Source organism: Equus caballus, chromosome 22 (genome assembly GCF_041296265.1).
Source record: "Equus caballus isolate H_3958 breed thoroughbred chromosome 22, TB-T2T, whole genome shotgun sequence".
NCBI lineage: Eukaryota > Metazoa > Chordata > Mammalia > Perissodactyla > Equidae > Equus > Equus caballus.
In genome coordinates, this window is record NC_091705.1 from 20,023,961 (window position 1) to 20,049,062 (window position 25,102).

At 48.9% G+C, this 25,102-nt stretch overlaps 2 protein-coding genes across 6 annotated transcripts in view; one reads left to right on the forward strand and one right to left on the reverse strand.

Annotated features, from left to right (window-relative positions):
• The first annotated feature begins 2,062 nt into the window (after nucleotides 1-2,062).
• Nucleotides 2,063-7,598, forward strand: GFRA4 (GDNF family receptor alpha 4). 4 transcript variants are annotated; one of them, XM_023626199.2, is made up of 7 exons: nucleotides 2,063-3,049; nucleotides 5,003-5,348; nucleotides 5,464-5,573; nucleotides 5,667-5,801; nucleotides 6,552-6,643; nucleotides 6,813-6,942; nucleotides 7,369-7,598. In XM_023626199.2, exons 1-6 carry the CDS (start codon nucleotides 2,995-2,997, stop codon nucleotides 6,891-6,893), a joined length of 819 nt encoding a protein of 272 aa, XP_023481967.1. In that variant the 5' UTR covers nucleotides 2,063-2,994; the 3' UTR covers nucleotides 6,894-6,942; nucleotides 7,369-7,598. The 4 variants fall into 4 exon arrangements, with proteins under 4 accessions (XP_023481967.1, XP_023481965.1, XP_023481966.1 ...); XM_023626197.2 differs by having other exon boundaries at nucleotides 6,556-6,643; XM_023626198.2 differs by lacking the exon at nucleotides 6,813-6,942.
• A 7,508-nt stretch (nucleotides 7,599-15,106) lies between these two features.
• The window catches only part of ATRN (attractin), a 178,122-nt gene continuing 168,126 nt past the window's right edge, over nucleotides 15,107-25,102 (reverse strand). The window contains exons 28-29 of one of the 2 annotated variants that reach the window (XM_023626201.2): nucleotides 22,076-22,190; nucleotides 15,107-19,650 (exon numbers count right to left, since the gene is read on the reverse strand). In XM_023626201.2, coding sequence (XP_023481969.2) covers nucleotides 19,526-19,650; nucleotides 22,076-22,190 — 240 coding nt within the window. In that variant the 3' untranslated portion in view covers nucleotides 15,107-19,525. Of the gene's footprint in view, nucleotides 19,651-22,071; nucleotides 22,191-25,102 lie in introns of both variants that reach the window. The other variant, XM_023626203.2, reaches the window with a different exon arrangement.

Below are 25,102 nucleotides of genomic sequence, written 5' to 3' on the forward strand. Positions count from 1 at the left end.
TGGCTAATTTGTTGGGTGAGAAAAGGATTGAACAAAATATTAGACAATAGCGTGTGAGCCCAGAAGTGGGTAACTTTGGTTAATGTTCTATGTCCTTTTATAGTTCAAGAAGAGGGTTAAGATACAGGTTAACTTAGCACTTTACTTATGTATGCATTTCAAAGGGAACCAGAAAGATTGAAATTGAGGATATAACTTTAACTTTTAAATCAATTCAGCAGAAAAAAATGGAATAAAGAACTCAAAGAGAAAAAAATCATAAAAATAGGATAAAAATGTGACAAATAGAAAACACAAATGTAATATAAACAAGTCCAAAGATGTCAGTAATATAATAATTGTAAATTAATTTAACATGCCAGTTAAAAAAGAGATTGTCAGATTTTAAATAAAAGATACATCTAAAATTTAAATTCAAAGCAAGGCTGAAAGAAATAGGATAAGCTGTACTCCACAAATACAAAATAAAGCTGGAATGCCTATTTTAACACCAGATAAAATATACTTTAGGACATTACTAGGAGCAGAGAGGATCACCACATAATAAGATATGAAAAGTTTAACAGTTATAAACATGAATGCACCCAATAAAATAGCCTAAATTTTTTTTACTGGAATAAGTGGACCAACTCACCATCATAGTTGTAATGCAACAGACTTCTCTCAATTACTGATAGGTAAAGCCATTTCAAAAAGTTAGTAAAGATGTGAAAGACGAACACAACAATTAACATGCTTGACATAAAGGACCTGGACAGACCTCTACACTTGACAGAGAATATTCATTCCTTATAGGCACCACTAAAGCAAGTCTCAACACATTTTAAAGAAGTAGTATCATTCAGACCACATTTTCTAATGACAAAGCAATTAAGTAAAGAGTCAATAAAATGATTAATTTAAAGATCCCTATATGCTTGGAAATTTAAAAACACGCTTCTAAATAGCTTATGGGTCAAAGAAGAAATCATACTGGAAACTGCATGATAAAAGTTGAATGATCAGATGTTGTATATGCCGTGAAAGTGGTACTTTGAGGGAGATTTACAGACTTATGTCTTTTTTATTCAAAGGAAGGCTGAAAGTTAATGGGATCAGGGACCAAGCTAAGAAGTTAGAAGCCTAGAACCAGATGGTTTCACTGGTGAATTCTACCAAATATATAAAGAAGAATTAACAACAATCCTTCTCAAACACTTCCCAAAAATTGAAGAGGAGGGAACACTCCCAAACTCATTTTATGAAGCCAGCATTACCCTGATACCAAAGCCAGATAAGGACAATACAAGAAAATAAAACTACAGGCCAATATCCCTGATGAATACAGATGCAAAAATTCTCAACAAAATATTAGCAAACTGAGTTCAACATCACATTAAAAGGATCATACACCATGATCAAGTGGGATTTATCTCTGGGATGCAAGGATGGTTCAACATATGTAAATCAATAAATGTGATACATCACATTAATAGAATGAAAGATTAAAATATGATCATCTCTATAGATTCAGAAAAAGCATTTGACAAAATACAACATTCTTTTATGATAAAAACTCTCAAGAAATTGAGTATAGAAGGAATATACCTCTGGGGCCGGCCCTGTGACTGAGTGGTTAGGTTCACACACTCTGCTTCAGTGGCCCGGGGTTTGCTGGTTCGGATCCTGGGCATGGACCCACAGACTGCTCATCAAGCCATGCTGTGGTGGCATCCCACATAGAAGAACAAGAACAAGACTTACAACTAGAATATACAACTATATGCTGGGGCTTCGGGGAAAATAGAAAAATAAGAAGAGGAAGATTGGCAACAGATTAGCTCAGGGCCAATCATCCAAAAAAAAAAAAGAATATACCTCAACATTACCAAGGTCATATATGACAAGCCCACAGCTAACATTATACTCAACAGTGAAAGGTTGAAAGCTTGTCTTCTAAAATCAGGAACAAGACAAGGGTGCCCACTCCAACCACTCCTATTAAACACAGCACTGGAAGTCCTGGCCAGAACAGTCAGGCAAGAAAAAGAAAGAAAAGGCATCCAAATCAGAAAGGGAGAAGTAAAATTGTCTTTATTTGCAGATGACATGATCTTATATATAGAAAATCCTAAAGACTCCACCAAAAAACTGTTGGAACTAATCAACAAATTCAGTAAAGTTGCAGGATACAAAATCAACATACAGAAATCAGTTGTGTTTTTATCCACTAACAACAAAATATCTTTAAAAGAAATAAAACAATTTCATTCACAACAGCATCAAAAACAATAAAATACTTAGGAATAAATTTAACCAAGGTGAAAGATCCGTACACTGAAAATTACACGACTTTGATGAAAGAAATTGAAGAAGACACAAACAAATGGAAAGATATACCATTTTCATGGATTGGAAGACTTGATATTGTTAAATATCCATATTTCCCAAAGCCATCTATAGATTCAATGCAATCCCTATCAAGATTCCAATGGCATTTTCCACAAAAATAGGAAATACTAAAATTTGTGTGGAACCACAAAAGATCCCAAATAGCCAAAGCAATCCTGAGTGAAGGGTATAAGGAGAACGCTAACAATTTTTGCAACTTTTCTGCAAATCTAAAATTAGTAAAAAATTAAAAATAAAATTATAAAAGAAGGTACAGAACAACGTTGTTTCATAAAGTTAATGGTTTATGCGTGGGAGAGACAAGGTCTTCGTGGGTTATTGTGAGGTGTTGCTTTGTGTGTATGGGGAAGTGTGTGTTGGGGTCCATCTAGGCACACTCTGGCGCTGGATTCAGTAGCTCCCAGATCAATCTGGAAGTGCAGCCTGGAGTAGAGACTCAGTGGGGGCGGGGAGTCAGGCAAAGGCTCCTCCCAGCCCCAGTCTACGTGTTAGCGCGGACACCTGGGTTTTCAACGAGCTCCATCCCAGGCGGCGCTGGGAGAGAGGCACCTGTCCGACTGGGGTTCTGCCTCCGGTCGTCCTCTCCTCTGTTCGCTGCCCGGCATGGCCCGCTGCTTGGGGCCCTTGCTGCTGCTGCTGCTGCTGTTACTGCTTCTGGGTGAGTGGCTACCTCCTCCCCCTCGCCTCCCTGTCCCCATCCTCAGGGACAGGGTGGGAGGGCAAGAGGGCGATTCCGGGAAAAGCTGGAGCGTAAGAAGGGGCGTGGGCGAGAGACCTGTGGGAGTGGGGGTGCATGGACACCTGGCACTACGCTCCAGCGCACCGCTTCCCGCCTTTGTGGGGGCGCCGCCCTCCCAAGTCTCGCTTTCGTACCCCTATCCCAGAAACTTTCCTTTTCCTATTGCCTCCCCTCTCCCACCTCTCTTACCCTTCCCCAGCCCCAGCCCTCTGCCTTCAGTCTTGGAGCTTCAAACTGATTCCTTGCTCCGCGTCTTCAGTGTCTCCGGTGCCACGGACCTGCTGTTCCACTTGCTCAGGACTGCCCCCTCTTCACCGGGGGCATCGAGGAGGGAGGGGTCACTTTACTGGGTGGGATGGGGTGGGGAGGATGGATTCTGGCAAAAGCTTAAAGCAGTGGAGATCTTGGAGCTGAGATGCTGTTCTGAGCGTGGAGATGAGGTAATGGAGCTCCTGGCGGAGGGAGACAGGTGAGCCAAGGGGCAGAGGTGGGACCGAGACCTTAGGCGACAGTAGGTACTGTCGTGTGTGGCTGGGGCCTGGGGATGTGAGGTACATGGCTGGGAGAGAAGGGCGAAGTTGCCTGCTGCTCTGCTGGAGAGGAGGAAAAGAGAGAGGGCGGGCTCGCCCCTCTTCTATCTCCCTCCTCCACTCACATACCCATTCCAAGTCCTTAGTGTCTGTTCGTCCTCCCTGCAGAGCAAGAACCACCACAGTCCCCGAAAGAGGTGGCCAGTGCCAGACAGTGGCCCTGCTTCCAGCCCTGAGGCGGGAGACACCCCCCTCCATACACACAGCAAGATGGTGCGGGGCCAGTATGGCAAACTTCCCTCAGACGGAGGTGGTCCCGGGGCTGCTGGGAGCACCAAGGAGCGGGGTAGCCTGGTTTTGGTGACCTACCTAGGTCCTAGGAAGGGGCTGCCAAGTCCTGACTTCTGCAGACCCTGGCTTGGCTGGATGTAGACGTGGCCGGTGGCATGTCTAGGCAGAGCTCAACCTCTGCCTGACCGACCCCTGGTGTGTGATTCTGCTGTGCCAGGCACACTCTCTGCCCCCAGCAGAGTGCCACCTATCATGGACCCTTGGGCCCTGTGGCCTGCCATCAGGGACTCCTCTAGAATCCACACCCCGGCAGCCAGGCCTAAACGGGCCGTCCAGTGCCCAGAGCCCTTTCGAGGAATCCCTCTTTCACCTGACTTAGTGGAGGGTGGAAGAGCCAGGAGGAAGCGAGTCCAGATGGGGTAGCACGGGTCAGCCGGGGGCGGCGAGAGGGAGCATCAGAAGGGAATGGAGGCGGAAGACGCTGGCGGCAGGGGGCAGGAGGAGGTGCAGGAGGTCGGAAGGCAGGGAAAACCAGAAAGCTATAGACCCACTCAAAGCGTCTCCATGGGGGAGGAGAGAGGGGAAAGGAAGAAAACAGAGGCGTTCCAGCGTGCCAAAGAGAGGACGAGGACTGTCCACTGTCCTCAACGCCATTTCTGATAAGTCTCCATAGCCAGGTCCCCAGAAGCCTTGCTGTTTCCCGCATCAGGTGGGAGCCCATGAGAGTGGGAGGAACCCCGAGGACCCCTCTTTGGATGAGTATGGCCGTTCTGGGGGAGGGGTGGTTCCTGGGGAGGATGGGTCTCAGCTTCTGGGGAAGGCCAGGCCTAGCATCTGTGCGCCCCGTCCATCCCTGACGCGTTGCAGGAATCCCCAGAGCCCGCCACCGCCCATCCCCGCGACAGAAGGCCTGTCAGCGCCAGTCGGTCATGCCTTTGGGTCACACTCTGCCCCCTCGGGTTTTGAGCGCCCGGCATCTTCGGAGGGCATGGCCTGCGGGAGAAGCGTACCGATAGGGAGCACCAACTGCGGCCCGCCCGCTCCCCACCAGGGTCGCCGAGCTCCGAGGGACGAAACCGATGCGTGGACGCCGCCGAGGCGTGCACGGCGGACGCGCTCTGCCAGCAGCTGCGCACCGAATACGTCGCTCGGTGCCTGGATCGGGCCGCGCCCGGGGGCTGCCCCCGCGCCCGCTGCCGCCGCGCCCTGCGCCGCTTCTTCGCTCGCGGGCCGCCCGCGCTCACCCACGCGCTGCTCTTCTGCCCGTGCGCGGGCCCCGCGTGCGCCGAGCGCCGGCGCCAGACCTTCGTGCCCGCCTGCGCCTTCTCGGGGCCCGGCCTCGCGCCGCCCTCCTGCCTCGCGCCCCTAGACGCCTGCGAGCACAGTCGGGTCTGCAGGTGCGCGCGGGGGGTGCGGGTTCGGGGGCCGGGGAGGTGTGGGGAGAGGGAGGGAGGGGGCGGGGCAGAGCCTCCCGCCCGTCCGCTCACCGCCCCCCCCCCGCCCACCGCGCAGGCCCCGCCTCCTGGCCTTCCAGGCCTCCTGCGCGCCTGCCCCTAGCGCCCCCGACGGCTGCCTGCCGGACCAGGCCCCCAGCTGCCGGCGCGCCTATGCAGGCCTCGTGGGTACGCCGGGACGGAATCCGGGTGCGGAGGAGGGTTTTGCTGGGGGTGCTTCCGCCTGGGGGACCGATTACCCTCTCCTCGGGGTCCCCGCAGGCACCGCCATCACTCCCAACTACGTGGACAACGCGAGCGCGCGCGTGGCACCCTGGTGCGACTGCGGAGCCAGCGGAAACCGGCGTGAGGAGTGCGAAGCCTTCCGGGGGCTTTTTACAAGGAACCGCTGCCTGGGTGAGGGGCCCGGGCGGGGCGGCGCGGGAGGCCAGTCCGCACTGACTGCCCCCTCCCAAGCCGCCTGGCTGTAGGAGCCCATTTTAGAGATGAGGAGACTGAGGCTGTTTGCGGCCGTCATGCAGGCCCACTTCCCCCTCTAGCGTCGTCCTACCCCTCGGGAAATCCTCGGGTCCAGCTGTCTCCGGAGACCAGGTCACAGAGCAAAGTAGAACCCCAGGGCTGTCTACGCTCGTGCCCCTGCGGGCGGTAGGGAGGGCAGTTAAAACAAATTTCCGAGGACCTGGAATGGAACAAGGCGAGATTCCTGCTTCAGCTGAGGCATTCCCACCTCCCCCCACTGATGATTTTGCCTTTCAGGTCTGAATAGCTCGGTGGTTCGCTGCCCAGTGGGGGAGTTAGGGGGCCTGAGTTTGAAGCCCGACTATGCCACTTAACTAGCTGAGAGTTAGTTAACTCCTGTAAGCCTTTTTGTGTTCATCTGTAAAATAGGGAAGATAGTTGTCTCCCTCTCCTGTGAGGATGGAAGGCTATAGTTTGTAAGGTACTCTTAGCATAGTTGTCCTTATTTTCTTATTCCTCACCTTGTGCCTCCTGTCCCAGAAGCCCATCCTTGCAGACATTCTATCCTCCCATCCCTGTATGGGGACGGCCCACGCAGGATGCCAGGGGTCTCAGTTTGTCCCCGAGGAGCTGGGCCCTGTGCTAGGATTTCCTAGCCAAGCCCGCCCTGGACCCTTCCCTTCCTAGATAGTGCTATACAGGCCTTTGTCAGCTGGTGGCCCCCAATCCTGCAGGACCAGCTCGACTCCCTCCAGGACCCTGGGCACAGCCTCCTACAGGTAGGTACAGGGATAGGATGGTGAGCTGGCAGCCCCTGCACTGCCTCCTTTCATCCTTCCATGCCAGAGAGGCCCCCATGGAGGCATGAATGGCCTGGGATGGGGGTGGAGGCAGAGAGCAGAGCCAGGCTTCTGCCTCAAGTCCACACTCTGCTCCCACCTCCCCAAGGTGTCCTCTGCAGATGAGCCCCCGGAGGGGAGCTCCCTGTTCTTCATGCTCCCTGTCCTGGCTCTCCAGCCCCTGCTCTGACTGCAACAGCAGACCTCGGACAATACAGACAGCTGCCCCACCCTGCCTGGTACTGGGCCACGTCCATGGCCTACTGCCCCACTGAAAGGGGACTGGCTTCCCTCCCAAGCCAGCCCAGTGCTCCCACGCCACTGCCTTTGCAGTTCTGCATACCCTGTGTGCCTCTCCCCTGGCGCGAGGGATGTCGGCTGAGGGCCTGACTGCAAAGCCCATGGTTTCCCTTCCAGAGGTTTTTTGGTTGGAGGTCCCTTTCTCCACAGACTTTGGAACCATTCGTTGGGGTCTCCCACAGGGCAGGCATGGGAGGGGGTCACCTGTGTAGCTGAGGTCTCACTGGGGCCCCAGATCACCTGGAGGAGGTCAGAGACCATCCAAACTCCCAGAATTCTAGGAAATTTTATCAGCCCCCCAAGCAGATCATGCTCTAAGGAGTGCATCTGAACACTTATGGGCACAACTCCCTCTACCACTGCAGGCTTTCACGGCACCCTCCCAGCTCGCCACTGCCCATCGTGATAGCCACCTATGCCCCATGACTCACGTTGGGAAATGCTTCCTGTCCATGATATGCTGCTTGGTGGGCACCACCAGGAGTGAGAATCAAGTCTCCTGCATTGCACTCACCATATGGCTGTCTTCCCCGTGGTTTAACCAGCACTAGGAATGGCATCCACAGCTCAATAAACCCACATGCACTGAGACTGACCTTGCTTTCCTGTGATCTATGTCTTGGGAGCCTGTGTGACCTCAGATGGCCTCAGAACCTCTCTGGGCTTTATCTCCTCACCTATGGATGCCAAACTGAAACAACTATCAGGTCCTAGTGGCAGGGATTTTGGTTGCTTTTGTCTATTCCTGCTTCCCTGCTGGTACTCAGATAAAGAAACTACATTTCCCAGCTTCCCTTGCAGCTAGGGGGTGGTCATGTGACAGTCCTGACCAATGAGTGGAATTCACAAATGAGGCCTCCAGGAGAGCTCTTTAAACAGGAGACTTGTTGACGGGTCCCTTCAGCTTTTAGCCTCAACCCTCCTGTTTTTGCCTGGAACTTGGTGGCAGTGCCTGGGGGCACGAGTGCCATCTTGAAAATGGAGCCACTGCGCCAGCCCCTTTTGGACTCTGCATTATGTGAGAAAAATGATACCTCTAACTTGTTTAAGCCAGTTTTTCCACAGGTGGCTTTTGATTGCAGCCAAACATAAGCCCTGATTGATACGCTCCCACCTCTGGGGTGCCTGGGAGCCCTGGGATCACCTGGTACTCGGGGGCCACACCTCAGTGCTCGCAGAGCCTGGCCCTGACAGACATTTGAAAGGAGGGGTGATAGTGGTTTTGTTTTTTTATTCCTGTATATTCTACCTATTTCTGTCCATGTGAACTGAATTCTTTCCTGGAGTCAAGGGAAATTCATCATAAAGGTTTTTACAAACACTCAGTGTACGTGTGTGGCCAGCGTGGACCCAGCGAATGCCAAGGACACTGCATTAAATTGCAGTTCTGCAAAGGAACTTGAAGAGGAGAGGGCAGGATGATAGCCAGGTACTAAGCCTTCTGTCCACTTCTTTCTTCCTCAGAAGCTTGGAGACTCCTGATGAGTGAAGGGTTACCATGTCTCCAGGCTGTTCCTTCTCAAATCTGGTTGAGGTTTGGCAGGGGCCATGAAACAGGCTGAAGTGGAGGCTGTTGGTGCCTTGCTCTCTGGGCCAGTGCAACCCATCCCCAAGCTGCTGGGAATGTTGGTGGCTAACACAGCTCACAGTGGCCCCCTTCTCTAGAAGAAATGTCTGTAAGGTTACACTCTGCTCCCTGAGGCAGACGGCAGCCAATGACTGAAGCAGGGGTACAAAGGCCTGGTCTGCTTGCCTAAGGGGGACAATTCTATGTGCCATTCATGCTCTAGAGCTCCCCCAGATCCCAGCTGAGACAGCATCCTAGCTCAGCTCCTTCTCCTGCCCCCTCCGGGCTTCCTCACTCAGTTTCCCCTGGGGCCTCTCCCTCCATTAAAGCATGGCCTGAGAATCCCTGTTTTGGGCTCAGCTTCTGCAGTACCTGACCTAAGAAACGGGTTAGGTACAGACCACACCAAAGCTCAGGCCTGGGGCTGTCGTGACCAGAAAAAGAGCCACCAGGGGGCCGGCCAGGTGGTGCAGCAGTTGAGTTTGCACATTGTGCTTCTTGGCGGACCGGGGTCGCCGGTTTGGATCCTGGATGCGGACATGGCACCGCTTGTCAAGCCATGCTGTGGTAGGCGTCCCACATATAAAGTAGAGGAAGATGGGCACGGATGTTAGCTCAGGGCCAGTCTTCCTCAGCAAAAAGAGGAGGATTGGCAGCAGATGTTAGCTCAGGGCTAATCTTCCTCAAAAAAAAAAAAAAAAGAGCCACTGGCTCTGAGACTGTGTACTTAGCAATTCATACCAAACCCACAGACACTGCATGCAGCTGCTGCCAACCAGCCTCCTGATTGGAACCAAACACAAATCAAACTGGCTTGAGCATTTAACTGAGCAATCTGGGTTTCAGGCACAGCTTTCTCCAGGAGTTCAAATGATGTTGCCTCTGCTAGTCTGCGCATGGCTTCCCTCTGCAGCCACGCAGGCTCTCATGTTGGGGTGGGGGTAAGAATGCCACCAGCAGCCCCAGATGTACCATCTCTCTTTTTAGCAATCTTAGCATAGAAAGGCACCTCTGTTTCCCAGCATTCAAGGCAGGACCCTGCTGGCCTCAGCATGGGTTATAAGCCTCTTCCACTGGCAAAGAGGGGTGTTGGGCAGAGTGAAGCTCAGAGTCCAACCTGTTCTCATTTCATAAGAAGGAATATATATATTTTTTTTGAGGAAGATTAGCCCTGAGCTAACTGCTGCCAATCCTCCTCTTTTTGCTGAGGAAGACTGGCCCTGAGCTAACATCCATGCCCATCTTCCTCTACTTTATATATGGGACGCCTGCCACAGCATGGCTTTTGCCAAGTAGTGCCATGTCCACACCCGGGATCCGAACTGGCGAACCCCAGGCTGCCGAGAAGCGGAACGTGCAAACTTAACTGCTGCACCACTGGGCTGGCCCCAGAGGGAATGTTCTCAACCACCTACACCTGCTTGGGAATGGACAGGGGAGACACGGGGGGAGGTGTTGGGGGGGCAGGGAAGTGAACGCATCGCCTTGGCCTGCTCATCATGACTGCATGGTGGTCCAAACGCAGAATTAAATGTCTGCTAAATGATTTGCCTTCTATGCAAGTGTGTTAAACTCCACTACTCCATTTTTTACTCAGATAATTAAAGTAAAATATGGGCACATACCGTCCCAAAGACTGGGAAGATAAAAGTGCACAGAACCTAGTTGAAAATAGTGAAACTGTTCCCTGGCAGTCTTCCTCCAGTACTTCTCTCTGACCCCGGCAAGGGCTTAATCAATGGAGCCTCTTGAACATTAGATAATGTGCAGGGGAAAATGAAAGGTCACAGGGCCCCTGGCGCCTGGCTGTTTTTCCCCAGAGTGCACATTCCCATGAAGGAGGCCTGACACTGTCCAGGGCATGGACCCAGCCAGCTCTGAGGAGAGAAGCCAAGAGGAGGGTGAGGTGGCACGCAAAGGACACTATCTTGCCACCCCTGGCCCAGTCGGCTTTCTGAGGGCTTTGTTGCTATAGTGGGCTGAATGGTGGCCCTAAAGATATGTCCACAACCTAATCTCTGGAAGCTATGAATGTTACCTTATATGTAGGAAAGAGTGAATGTTACCTTATATGGCAACGGATGTGATTAAGGATCTTGAGAGGAGGCACTTATCCTGGATTGTCCCAGTGGGCCCTAAATGCAATCACATGCATCTTCATGAGAGAGAAGCAGAGGGAGATGAGACACAGATGCACAGAGAAGAGGGTGATGTGAAGACACAGGCAGAGATGAGAGGGATGCGGCCACAAGCCAAGGAATGCCAATAGCTGCCAGAAGCTAGAAGAGGCCAGGAATGGATTCTCCCCCAGGGCCTCTGGAGGGAGCGCAGCCTGCCAACACCATGATTTTGGACTTCTGGCCTCCAGAACTGTGAGAATAGATTTGTGTTGTTTTAGGCCACCAAAATCGTTGACTAATTTGTTATAGCAGCCCCAGGAAACTAACAGAGTTGTCTGAGTTTGGTTTCTGTCACTTCTGCCTAAAAAGACCCTGGCTCATACAGGGTGTTAAGTCTGGCCAAATGCCAGAAGGCTTAGTCTAGCTGTGACCCCCATGACCAGGAACGGGTCCCGCCTTGCTTGTCCACACCTGAGTGTCGGCCTGTGTCCTGCCAGGGAGCCTGCTTGCTGTCTCTCACACGCACTCTGGGAGACTGCAGTCCTGGCCCTGGCCTCATCCGTATGACTGGCTCTCTGTTAGCTGCTGTCAACACTGAGCCTCCAGCTGGCAGGTGGCTGGGGGCGAGGCAGAAAGGCAGGTGCTGGAAGTATTGTGGATTTATTGGTGGAAACTTCACGGCTCATGAATGCCCACTCTGGCTTGGAGCCTGCTATCTAGTTGCAAGGTTGATGTGAAAGCCTTGCCTGCCCGCCTCCCTCCCCACACCCTCCCCAATTGAGTCAGGCAGGACCAAACTCACAGAACCCGCTCATTTTTACAGGAAGCGTGGGCATTAGTGGGTGAAACTTCCAGAGAGGCAGGAGGACAGGGGCTATGCAGCGCTTCAGGAGAGGTCCCTCGGCTGGACAGACACTTGCCAGTGAGCCTGGCACTTGTGTGAAAGGAGGCAGACATGGCCCTGCCTTGCTGGGCTGCAGGCCTGGGAAGGCCTGCATTGAAGAATGTCTTGGCAAGCTGTCCTGCCAGGGACACATCACCCTATACCCAAAGGAGCCTCCAGTCCAAGGCAGAGGATACAGAGAAGAAAATTAGGATGAGGACAAACACAAGAAAATAAAATACACACAAAACCTCAGAAATTGAGACTTCAAGGGACCGAGATTAAGCAAATGAGGAGGAAAGGCATCCAAATAGGCCATGACAGCCAGAGCTGATCCCCAACTCCCTGGGCAGCACGTGTCATACCATCATTGGGAACATCGAGTCTAGTCCCCTCCTGGTGCTGGGCACACAGGATGGAAGAGAATTCTTGCCAGGCACGTGACACAGCTAGTAACACAGAGCTGCAGGGTGTCTGTTCAGATGCAACCCACACAGGTGTGTGGGGCTGGAGACTCAGATACCAGGAATGACACTGCTGTTGGTGGCAGAATTTTCCAAAATGATGACCAGCTCTTGGTAAACTTTTGAAGGAAACAAAATTCAGTCTTCCCTTGATTTACACAGTAGTTGCATTTCTGGAAAACTGTTTCTAATAGGGTTGGGTTTCTACACTAAAATAATTAGAAACAGATGTTTTTCATCTACACAAATATCCAGCAAAACGTTTGAAAATGGGGTGGGATGTGTTCCTTGTCAGGTGGGACAGTCCTGCATGTCACAGGATGACCACCTTCAAGCCCACCCACTAAATCACAGTAGCCCCTAGCCCTTCAATGCAATAATCAAAATCGCCCCCACCTATTTCCAAGATGTCCCCAGTCCTGTGCTGGTTGAGAACTGTTGCCCTGCATGACCAGGCCTGCCCCAGCTCCTATCACTGCTATTGAAGTCCACTTTGCTTCAGCCACCCCAGCTGCCTGGCCACTGTTCAGACCCACTGGGCACACCGCTACCCCTGGGCCTCAACACCTGCTGCTCTTTCTATTCGGAATGCTCTTCTCCCAGACATCCAAGGGCCAGCCCCCTCCTTCATTCAGTGCTTGGCCCAGTTGTCACCTCAGCAGAAGCACCTTCCCCAGCCCCACTATGTAAAGTAGCAGTCCTCCCAGCACTTTCTACCTCCAACCCTATTTTTACCTTTTTCACAAAACTTATTCTTATGTTTCCCCACTAGATTGTAGACTCCACGAGGATAGGGATTTTTGTCTGTTTTGTTCCCTGTGAAATCCCTGGTCCCTACACAATGCCTGGCCAACAGACAGTGGTGAGACTGGACAGGACATCCTCGTGACTTCGTAACAGGAAGGAGTAGGATGGCAGACACACAGCAATCACTGGCTCACAGCAATTTTGAAATCCTGCTGGGCCCTGCGTTGGGGTGGGGAAGTTCCTGACCAGACCCCAGTCTGCCCTCTGGGCCACATCTGAGGTGGCACTGGCTTGTGTGCTCTCCTCAGACACAGCTTTCACAACCATCTCCTGCCTGGGTGGCGGGGGGCGAGGGGGCGGGGCTGGAGGGAGGTTCTAATTAAGGCTTCCTCAACAGTCACAGGGCTGTTTGTTTTTGTTTTTAAAGGTCAGGCTAATGGTTTCCTTGGCAACATAATTCCCTCAAAAACTTACACAGGATCAGTGACTGCATTCCTGGTTCTTTCCTGGACACTGTCCTGAAGTCAGCTTTATTTCTTGCTTCCTCATCCACGTGCCTAACCCTCAAGATGATGGCCTTGAGGTTACCAGGCTCAAGTGGGAAGATCACACCCTCCATCTGATTCTTGCCTCAAAGCTGAGTCTCTAAGTCTCCCTGGGTCCTTATTACTCACAAGCACCTCTCACTGTTTGGAGAGTAGAAGCAAGACTAGTTGGCTTTTCCAACATTGCAAGACGCTGGATTTCAGGATCCTCCACCCCCTTCCCTTCTGCTTATAAACTGGCCAATTCTTTCTGGAACTCAACTCTTGTCTTGTGACGCCTTGCCAAGAGTAGCCAATAACAATCAATACATACCACATTCTGTTTTCTTTCAACTTCTTCCCCGTGAGCTAAAAACTCAGTAGACATGTACTTTGCCTTCTAAATTATCGAACATAACAGCCATACCAGCTGTTCTGCCACCGCCTGACAAGGATCCCCAGCTGTTCTGCTAGCTGCATCTGCTTCCTCATTACCTGCCACCTGGCCACCAACTAAGCCCATGCCACACACTTTAGGTTTTGGTTACTGTTGTGTTGCACTTCAAGGTATAAATTTGTGTATTAGAGTAAGAAAAGCTATCTGTTGTCATAAGGCCCCAAGTCTCAGTGGGTTGGTAGAGTAAAAGTTTGCTTTTCAGTGATGCAAAGACCAGCACACGGCTCTTACTGATCAGGTGGCTTACCTCTAATGGGGGACTCGGGGACCCATGTTCCCTCCAACATCTTTAACACCTGACCTCCAGGGAGTCCCACGTGGGAGTGTGGTATGTGCCAAGTTTAGAACTCGTGTCTGTCACTTCTTCCAACATTTCTTTGGCCACAGCTGTTTGTGGCTCCAACCGAACTGCAAGGGGGCTGAGAAATGTTGTGGACCTGTGGGTCCAGCAGCAAAATGTGACAAGTTTGGTGAACACACACCATTGGCTCTGCCACAATATCACCAAGTCACACGTTTTTATCCAATCCTAAATAGTTGGCTTCCACAGCCCTCCCAGAACAGTTTCAAGGTCCCTTCCAACCTGGCAGCAGCCACCAGTCAAAGCATTTCCCTCCCCAGCCCAGACCCAAACTCCGGTGGGCTGGCCTCCCCCAGGCTCCCAGCCCAGATGAGCTGCTGCCCTTCCTGTGTCTCCTCCAATGTTCTCAACTCCCACTACACTGGTCTTGTTCTTCGAGGCCTTTTGTGCTCCACACCAGGGTGCTGAAATACACTGCTCTGTGTTCTGAGGGCAGGAGATGCACAAAGAAGGCGAGCAGACAAGGCTTTGTGAATGGAAATAACTTCATCAAAAATTCAAGACCAAGGACAAGGCTGTAGCCCTGGAGGACTAAACCTGCCAGCATACCTGGGAATTAGCAGTTCGGAAAAGCTAGAGAGACGAGCAGGAGCACACGAGGACGAGAAGCTGCAAGAGCAAGGGCAGCTGGCGGGCATCAGCATGGACTGCGCTCCACCCTGCCCTTCCCCGTGCCAGGCCAGGGCTGCTCTGCACACCAGCTTCCTTCCCCAGCACTGCGGTTTCAAGGGCAACACCGACTTCAGCGGGGACCTGGGGAAGTCTGCTCACAAGCTGTGCAGGGCTCTCCAGCCCCTCTCCCAGAGGTGTCTGAGGTGCCCGCCCTGCTGGCTTCTCTCCTTCACCTTCCCTGAGGCAGTCTGAAAACTGATAACCATTTTAAACATTTTTTTCCTTTTCTTAAGGTTCTAATGACTAAATTTTAAAAATAAGTGAAACAAAACAAAGTCAAAATTAAACACTCAGAATGAAAACCCCCCTTTTTTTTTTTTTTACCAGATCTACTTTTATTTCAGAAGGAAGTTTGTAGTATAGTATTTACTTTTGTTTATATACAAGTTCTTCACATTTGTGTTTAAAATGCACAGACCTCCCTTAATTCTCTTGTTCCTGCTTAAATTAGCTGTTATTTTACAATACAAAAAATACCAAAAAATTGCAGTCCTAAATGTATGTATAACACCCACAGTCCCCAGCAATGAAATAGTTTACAATACTTACTCCATATTTACATGAGTGCAAGAGATGCTAAATTATACATATTAACAAACTAAGCTCAAATCCAAACCAAAATAAAACCGTAAATAACTATAAAACAAAAACATTTCCAGAGCCAGAATTAGGTCAACGAAACAGGCTTCACTAGTGTTTAGAATGTTTTGTGCACAATCTCAGTTACGAAAGTCGATTCCATTATTGCCTTTAAAAGAGAAGGCGCCAGTCTTCCTCTCCACTCCACATCACCTCCCCGCGGCAGGAGTGTTTCTGAGTTTGAACGACTCCGGGGAACAGCCTCTTCGTGGGCCTGGCTATCTACAAACCACCATAGTGATTTTTATGGTTTGAGCTGAGTTTGGTAAATTGGGCAAACATTTCAGACTGAAAGCCAGTGCGTGGCCCAAGGACAAACCCTCTGCCTTCCTGGGTCTGTTCTTAGGATGGCCAATTCTCACAGAAAACCACCAGCAAAGATCTCCTGGGATGAGGGGCTTGGGTAGCTGAATTTTGCCATAATTCTGAAGAGCTTCTTTTTCATCTTGGTCACTGCCTGAGTACTAACTTAGGTCGTTAGTAAGTGCTTAGTATTTGTTGAACGAATGGATGAGTGAGTGAAACTGAAGGGTCAAAGGTGTTCATGAGAACAATGCCACCACCCCAGGAAGTGAATCACCCCTGTCCCCTTAATGGAGTGTACTGAAATACTGAGCTACTGAAATACACTCCAGTAAGTTGAAGGAGCAAGAGCTGCACTGAAAGGTAAAATGCCTTTTTTCTACCGATTGTGCTCTGGTCTTCTCATTTGCCCCAGATTTCTTGGTGCATCTCCAATCTTGCACCTTAGGCCTTATCCACAGATATTCCGGTATTTTCCTTCTGCTGACAGTTTTTTGTCTAGGGCTGCTCTCCCTCTGGGTTAGCTCAGGGGAGTATGGGTTGCTGTCTCTCCATACTTCCTTCCACCTTTTAGAGGTGATCCTCACAGGGAAGCACAGATGTCTCCCCAAACTGTGTGTGGGGAGTGGGTAGGAGGTGGATAGGAGGCCAGGGTGTGGCGCAGTTCTCCATGGGGAAACAGGAGCTATTTATCAAGGAACTAGCCACCCCACTCCTACTACCCCTAGTTTTCAGTATAATAAACTATGGTCCTGGGAAATGGTTGTTAAAAATTTAGACAAAACCACAACAAAATGCAGCCTGGAAAACCCCTTTTTGGAAAATCTGATTTCCACAGGTATAGTCTTTGAACTTAGAGACTAAGAGAAACATTTCTCAGGACGACATTGGTCTTCCCTGGCCACTCACGGCATCAAGAGGCTGACAGAAAGATTCACGATGCACTTGCAGAGCCAAAAACAGAGACAGAGAGATTACTGCTGCCTTCGAGTCTCCTCACATCCTACTGTTTAAATGGATTCACTGCCTGGTTTTTCATATGTGTACTGACAGACGATTCCTGTTTTAAGAGTTATCCAATTGGTACCAGATGTTTGAACACATCAGCACAATGGGAATGCCTTTCCTCGCTTTGTTATCAATGTATCACAGACTAACGAGAGGACTTCTCCAAACTTGGATATCCAGCATATGGCACAAAAACATGTTAAGCGAAACTCAGACACCGTTACATTTAATAAAAATACATTAAGATATTTTTCTGTTTTATGTACACTCCGAATGTCTGAACATTCCAGACACTACTGTATAGTTATGTACAAGTGCAATATCAATGTTTTCATGACTACTTTAATCTATATACAGGCTCTCCCGTGACACGCAGGCATTTCTCTCAAGTTCCAGGTGACTACCTCCTGGTAACTGGCTCTAAGCTGAGTGCTTCTTTCTCCCGTCGTCCCTTCCTCTGGCCCGAGCCTGGAGGAAGTGGTTTGCTGCTACTGGCTGCAAAGGAGAAGCAGGTGGATTCAGCTGTTTCTCCACTGCTGGAGCAGAATTAAACTTCACTTGTTCTTCCTTCCTTCATTTTTAAAAATAAACATTATCTTTTAGGAAAAAAAAAAAAAGAAAGAATCAGGTGGCTAAGGGACACAGGACATGTTATTTCAAGGCATGGGACTACCATGGGGAAGAGACTTCTTTGGCCAAGGAAACATTGGTCCTTTGAACAAACAAGGGTTTCCCTTGTGGGAGAACCCTCTCCAGTGGCCTCCCTCTTTCTCTGCCAAGAAGCCTCATGGTAATTACAGGGGTGAAGGGCCAGTCCATGGCAGGCTCTCTGTGGGTGCCGTGATCTGGAGCAGGGACGTAGGGAGTTAGTAAGAGGACAGGTCTTTTCTAGAACTGTCTCCTCTTTATCAGTGACGTGAAAAAGCAGCTTTTTGAGAGGTGAGTCTCAAAGTAGAGGTGTTTTGTGCATCAGAGTTTAATGGTTCAACTTCCTTGAAAACATCTTTCCAGGCAATTCTTCATGGGCGTGGGGTTAGTGTTGGGGAAGAGACAGTACTCCCTCTCTAGGCACTTCATTTAAAGGTGAAATGCCACAGTCTTTGTTCTTTTGAGTGTTAATTTCTCCAATTTCACAAACTTGAGTTGTCTAGAGGTCCATCCCAATAGGGTAATGCCAGAGAACCCCAGGTTTTGAAGCAGAAGAGAGATCTTGGGAGGCTGCTGCATAATGCCAGAAGACAGAGCACCATAGGCGGGGACAACACACATCCAGGCAGTGCCCTGGGGGCGAAGGGCATGGACCGCTCTACCTCCCCTACATTTGGTCACTTTCCATTTGGCATCATTTCCCTCCTCGTCCATTTTTTCCATGTGCTTTTCATCTTTATCAGCGTTCAATGCCCTCCCCACAGCCACCACCTGAGTCTGGGAGGAAGACAGGGAGAGCCGAGCCTCTCCTGGGGGAGACAGAGCAAACAGCTCCAGGTCCTTCTTCACGCAATGGGAGACTGTCCCTCTCCTGGTGTGCGATTCCACCTGCAGCCTGAGTGTGGTGCACTTGCTCAGAGCAGGCTACAGGAACGAAGAGTCACTCTTTGATCCCAGGGTCCTAAGTGCTGTCATGCTCTTTTCTGCTCAAAGGAGACATATAACATGAGTGAGTCCTTTCCTCTGTGGTGCCCTGGCAGCAGGAGGCCAGGAGGGCTGAAGTGACATCACGCCTAGAGTGACCTGGGGGCAGGGGACAGGGAGGCACACAGGGACCATGCCTGATTATGGTCCTTTGTGACAACAATAAAAACAGGAGCTTTCACAGTTAGTTCATTGCTGCTTTCCTCACAGTCCCTGCTGCTTGCTTAAATATTCCTTGGGGTGAGAAAATTCTTTCCTGGCTGCAAATCAGATTTTAGAAAAAGAGCAGATTGCCAATGGTAGCTATTTAAATTTTATAAGAATGTAGGAATGCAATTATGTAAAAACTTAGGCTTACTAACTTTCCAATTGCTAGATCTATTTAAAGTCTAGGCACTTAGTGTATGTGTGTGTGTGTGAGAGAGAGACAGAGAGAGAGAAAGAGAAAGAGAAGAATTTCAAATGCATTAAGACTAAATTAATCAAGTTGCTATAGAAAACTATCTATTACATCAGTTTACATTCTAAGTAACAGTGCTGACCTCGACATTTAAAATAGCCCCCTTCTATCTTAGTTTGATATGATTCAAAAGAGATGGACCATTATTAGTTCTCAACTAGAAAAAAGCTACTCCCTGGAAGAGAGAGATCTGCCTAAATCGTGCAAGAATAAATAGCACATCTTTTTAAAAAGATAGCAGGCTTCAGATGAAAACAAGTTAATTCATCTGACTAGTTTTTAAAAGATGATGTTCAAGAACGACTGATGACAGATGTCTACTTGTAAACACTACATCTGTTGTTTTTTGCACAGTTGAGACAGTCCCGAGAACAGTTTTCCACAAGTGAACCTGAGTGTCCTTCCTAGCTCTCTCACTGGCTCTACACTGGCCTCCTCCAGCAACAACTGGATCACCCCGGACCTGTAATTAAATCAATTATTTCCTATGCAAAAGTAAAAGGTTAGATGCTGGAGCACAGATGGGAGAAACCGTCAAAAGAAAGCTTGTGAACATGCAGATGAGTCGGATGCTTCGAGGGTTTCCAGTCTTCTGCCCCGCTCCGCAGAGTCCCCCTGCCTGCTCCCTCCCTGCAGACGGCTCTGGCATGACACCCCTCGCTCACGGAGAGCCCCTGGTCCAGCGTCAAATGCAGGTCCCAGGCTGTGCAGGGGGCTGCTGCTTCCGGTTTCTCACCGCTCCTGATTTCTCTTTGTATACTATTGGCATCTGCTGAGAAATGTCCACCAGGGCGCTGGCCACTGCGAGACCTTGGGAGAACCCACAGAGGGAACACACGTTAAAGAGCGCTTGCTTTTGTTTAAAAATAATCTTAAAATTTTCTTTTTACATTCCCAGAGTGCAATACAGAAAGAAAGAAAGTATACAGGGAAAAGCCTTACTTCTACTCTGTGCCTCCCGCCACCTTTCCCCTCCATTCGAGTAACTGCTTTCATTAGCTTGTAGATATTCTTTCAGGGTTTATTTATGAAAATACAAATACATATTGTCCTCCTTTCCCCACTTTTTACACAAAAGATGTAGCTTGCTTTTCAGCAGATCAGTGAAGCAAAATGCTCTCCCTGGTGGTGAGAGCACATAAATAACACTGCAAACATGCTCTAAGCACTAAATTTCTCCTGCCTGCCTTCAAAAGGGTACCAAAAAAAACAGCACTCTTTACGATGAAATTCAGATTCATTCCACTCAGCACTAGTTATTTTTATATCTACACCATGATACAGGTTAGGACAGACTCTGGGGCCAGCCTGTGGAATAAGCAAGGTTCTCTAACCTCCCCACGTTTGGTTTCCTCATTTGTAAAGTGAGGATAATAATAGCACAGGGTTTGTGTAAGGAGTCGACGAGTGAGTGGATATAAGTCTTAGAACGGTACTGGCTTATCACCCCACCACCTCTACCACTTTTACATTAGGGACTGGTGGTTCCACTCTCCTTTTTGTGTTGGTAACCAACTAATCTAATGTTCATTAAGGCAGGCATAGCTCTGGGGGAGCCGGACTCCTAAAGCCTGGGAATGGCCAGTCCAGGCTCAGAGCCCTGCTGAGGCCCACAGGAGCTGTGTAAGCAGAGCTTGTTACTCCACCTTGCTGAGCCTCTAAAATGGGGGAAGGTGGGGGGCTTTTAAGTGCCAGGTTTAGTACCTGGCACGCAGTGGGGAATCTACACCAGTGACAACTGTTAAAGCAAAGGCAGAGCCAAGTGCTTTGGGAGTCCAGAAAGGGCACCATCTAAAATGGGGGGGTACAGAAGGGATGGCAGAGATGGCCCCACTCTTGGGGTGGGTCTCAGGCAATGAGCAGACCTTCCCCAGGAGTTGAGGCGGGTGGGGCACATCAGTCAAAGGTTGGAGCAGGAAAGGCCACGGTGTTGCAAGGCTGTCACCTCCACACCCTAGCCAGCGCCTTGCTGTCAGGGTGCACCGGCCAATGTTTGCTGAGCTGGGTGGTGGCAGGAGACACTGCCCCAGAGCATCAAGCCATGGTCATCCTGCCCTCAACACGGACAAGGCTGAGCTAGGGGCTCAACTCACAGGAATCCCTAGGTGAGGGCAAATCAAGCAGTTCTCCTGTGAAATGAGGACAATACGTCCTGGTCTGGCCACACCCAACAACCTCCCTCACGAAGACACCACAGCCCCAGACCATTTCAAAGCTGAGCCGGAGGCTTTTCTGGGTCTGAGGGCTGCATTCAGCGGGCTGTGGACCTCAGGGCCTGGGCGAGCATTCTGGGACACCTTTTCCTCATAGTTACGAGGTTTTCTTTGGCTAAGCAACCCTGACCCCCCTAATCGTCTCAACTGAAAGTTGTCTAAAACGTTCATATTGTCTGAGGCATTTCCCCCAACACTCAATGATTAATCAACATACTTCCAAAACTGTATTCCATCTTTCCTTCATGTTCAACAAAAAGATGTTTATCTAAACTATGATTCACGTATTTAATAGAATAGTGTAAAAGACATTGGCAAAATATTATGTAGTAAGCTGTAAAAATGTTTATGATAGTTGTATGAAAAATAAATAAAAATTAGATTTGTACAATCATTTCAACTAAATTGCTGGTGAGGGCTGGAAAGGAAACAGAACAGTGAAAATTGGTAGGTGTTGGATGGTAGAAGTGTGAGTAAATTTTCAAAAACTTCCTTTAAGCTGTTATAATTGCTGTTTATGCCTTATATTTAAAATAGAGTGAAAAAGCAAAAGAAATGCAGTAGTGCTAGAAATACCACTTTGAGAATCACCAGCTTGGAGGAGCTGGCTAGAAGTCACGAGAGTATGTAAGATGACTGAGGAGGAGCGTATGGAGTGAAGAGAGAGGAAAGCCTACATTCAGGGGCAAAAAAAGGAGACGGGAAAGGAGCAGCAGAGCTAGAGGGAAGCAGAAACACTGGCCACAAAGGAAGGTGTGGTCGGAAGCATCAATGCCACTGGGAGGCTGAGGAAGCTGGTGCAGTGAGGAGAGCTCAGGGGACCTCCTGGGAACGAATGGTGGCCTCAGGAAAGACAGGTTAGGGAGTATCAGTGACAAGGGGATCATCTCACCAAACCCTAACAAGGACATGAACAGACACTATTCAATATCACCCCTATACCCAAGTTCTCCATGACAGGGAAAGATCTGGTACACATCTAAAACGCAAACCGTGCTTGTCACTGACCCTCATCTACTCACCTGACTGCCCGGGAGGAGGGATTCCACCGAGGCCGCGAGGGAGCCTCACAAACACAGAGAGGACAGCGGCTTTGTTGCCAAAACACGGCTCCAGGGCAATGGGTTTAGGAACAGTCTGGTGGAAGAAAACAAAGAATTACTTAAAGCAGTGTTTCTCAGGCTTTAATGCTATAGCCTTTAGATGTGATTTTTCTTTTTCCTTTTTCTCCCAAAGCCCCCCAGTACATAGTTGTGTATTTTCAGTTGTGGGTCCTTCCAGTTGTGGCATGTGGGATGCCATGTCCGTGCCCAGGATTCGAACTAGTGAAACCCTGGGCCACTGAAGTGGAGCGTGCGAACTCAACCACTCGGCCACGGGGCCGGCCCCTAGATGTGATTTTAAAGATGCCCTCTGTATTAGTTTCTTTTGTTGTGTAACAAATTACCACAGACTCAGTTGCTTAAAACATTTATCACCTCAGTTTTGTAGGTCAAAAGTCCAGGAGCTCTGTAGGGTTCTCTGCCTAGTGATGTAGCTCTATTCATGTCTTCCATCAGTTCTGGAAAATTCTCAGCTCTTACCTCACAAAGGTCTCAAGGGTCTCAGCTCTTATCTTCACAGGGCTAAAATCAAGTTATCAGCTGGGCTCCACTCTTATCCGGAGGCGCTGGGGAAGAATCTGCTTCAAAACTCATTCAGGTTGTTGGCAGAATCCAGTTCTTTGCGGCTATAGGTCTGAGGTCCCCATTTCCTTGCTGGTAGTAAGCCAAGGGCTACTCTCTTCTCTTAGAGAAGCCACTTGCATTCCTCCTGACACTGCCTCTCCATCTTCAAACCAGCAATGGTGCATCAAGTCCTTCTCATGTTTCCTCTTGTGTCACCAGCCAGAGAAAACTTCCTCGTATGTTAAGGTCAACTACCACGGGACTGCATTACTTCTGCAAAATCCTCTCATAGCAGTACCTACAGCAGTGTTTGACTGCATAACCATGAGATGTGAATCTTGGGGGCCATCTTTAGAATTCTGCCTACCATACCCCCAAACACGTAATCAATTTCTTCAATTTGGTTGAAGAAAATCAATTTCAGAACCACTCTGGTTGTGGCACAGAGAAACGACTGGGTGGGTGAAATGGCAGAATTGGGGAAACCAGTTATGATGCAACTGCAATAATCCTGGTGAGAGATAATGGCCGCCTAGATCAAGGTGGTCACAGTGGTGGAGATGGTGCGCAGGCTATCCAATGAGAATGATACAAGGATGATTCCATGATTTTGGCCTGAGCAACAGGTGATTATGTACTGAATTGGAGAAGAAATGCCAGAGGAGCAGGTGTAGGGAATAAAATCTAGAGCTCAGTTTTGGACATGCTAAATTTAAGATGCCTGTTAAGACATCCAAGTGGGGACAATGAGTAAGCAACTAGATATAGGAGTTCAAGGCTCTCAGCAGAGGTCTGAGGGAGAGATCATGGTGTTTAAATCCATGATGGAACAGATCACTGCTTTGGTCTGAATGTTTGTGTCCTCTCAAAATTCCTATGTTAAATCTTAACGTCTCATATGATGGTATCTGGAGTTGGGGCCTTTGGAAGGTGATTAGGTCAGGAGGGCAGAGCCCTCATGAATGGGATTAGCGCCTTTAGAATAGAAACCCCAGAGAGCTCCCTCCCCACTCCCACCACATAAGGTTACACCTAGAAGGTGCCATCTATGATCCAGAAAGCAGACCCTTACCAGATATGGAATCTGCCAGCACCCTGTTCTTGGACTTTCCAGCCTGCAGTACTGAGACATTTCCATTGTTTATAAACCACCCAGGCTCTGGTATTTTGTTACAGCAGCCTGAACAGAGGAAGAAAACCACCAAAAGAGTAGGTGTAAAAGACATGAGAAGAGGTCTAAAGACCAAGCCTGATGGGTCCCACTGTTAAACAATGTTGGGGAGATGAAGAGGGTTGAATAAAGAACACTGAGCAAGAACAGCCAAAGCTGAGTGGGTGGTGTCTTAAAAGGAAAGTCAAGAAAGTGTTTCAAGGAGTAACCAATTGTGTCGTATGCTGCTGACATAGACATATGGTGCTGTTCAGAATTCTAAGGTTTGTCTATTCTTTTTAATCCCACAGATGATTACTATCTTATCAGGACAATGCTTGCTTAGATTTATCCATGTTTTCCATTTTATCTACTCACTATTCCTTCTTATACCTCAGTCGATCCTCCTGGGGTAATTTTCTTTCTAGCACATCCTTTAGACATTTCTTTTGTACGGGTCTGTTGGTGGCAAACTTTCCGTATTTCCTCTAATCTGAAGATATCTTTCTCTAATCCTTGTTCTTGGAAGGTGGTTACTGGGCACAATATTTTAGGTTGGCAGTTCTTGTCTGTCAGCACTTTGAAGACATTCTTCCACTTGCTTCTGGTGTTACTAATGAGAAGTCAGCTATCACTTTGTCATTCCTTTGTAGGTGATTTTTTCCTTTTTTTCAGTTATTTTTTAACGTGGTAACATACAGGTAACATAAAATTTACCATCTTAACCATTTTTAGACGCACAGCTCAGTGGTATTAAATACATTCACATTGTTGTGCAACCATCACCAGAATCTATCTCCAGAACTCTTTTCATCTTGCAAAACTGAAACTCTATACCCATTAAACACTAACTCCCCATCCCTCCTCCCCCCAGCTCCTGGTAACTACCCTTCTACTTTCTGTCTCTATGAATTTGACTACTTGGGGTACCTCATATAAGCAGAATCACAGCCTTTGTTTTTTTGTGACTGGTTTTTTTCACTTAGCATAATGTCCTCAAGGTTCATCTATGCTGCAGCACTTACCAGAATTTCCTTCCTTTTTAAGGCTGAGAATATTCCACTATATTTATACACCACATTTTGTTTATCCATTCATTCATCAGTGGACACTTGGGGTGCTTTCACCTTTCAGCTACTGTGAATAATGCTGCTATGAACAGGGGTGTGCAAATGTATCTCTGAGACTCTGCTTTTAATTCTTTTCTGTATAGACCCAGAAGTGGAATTGCT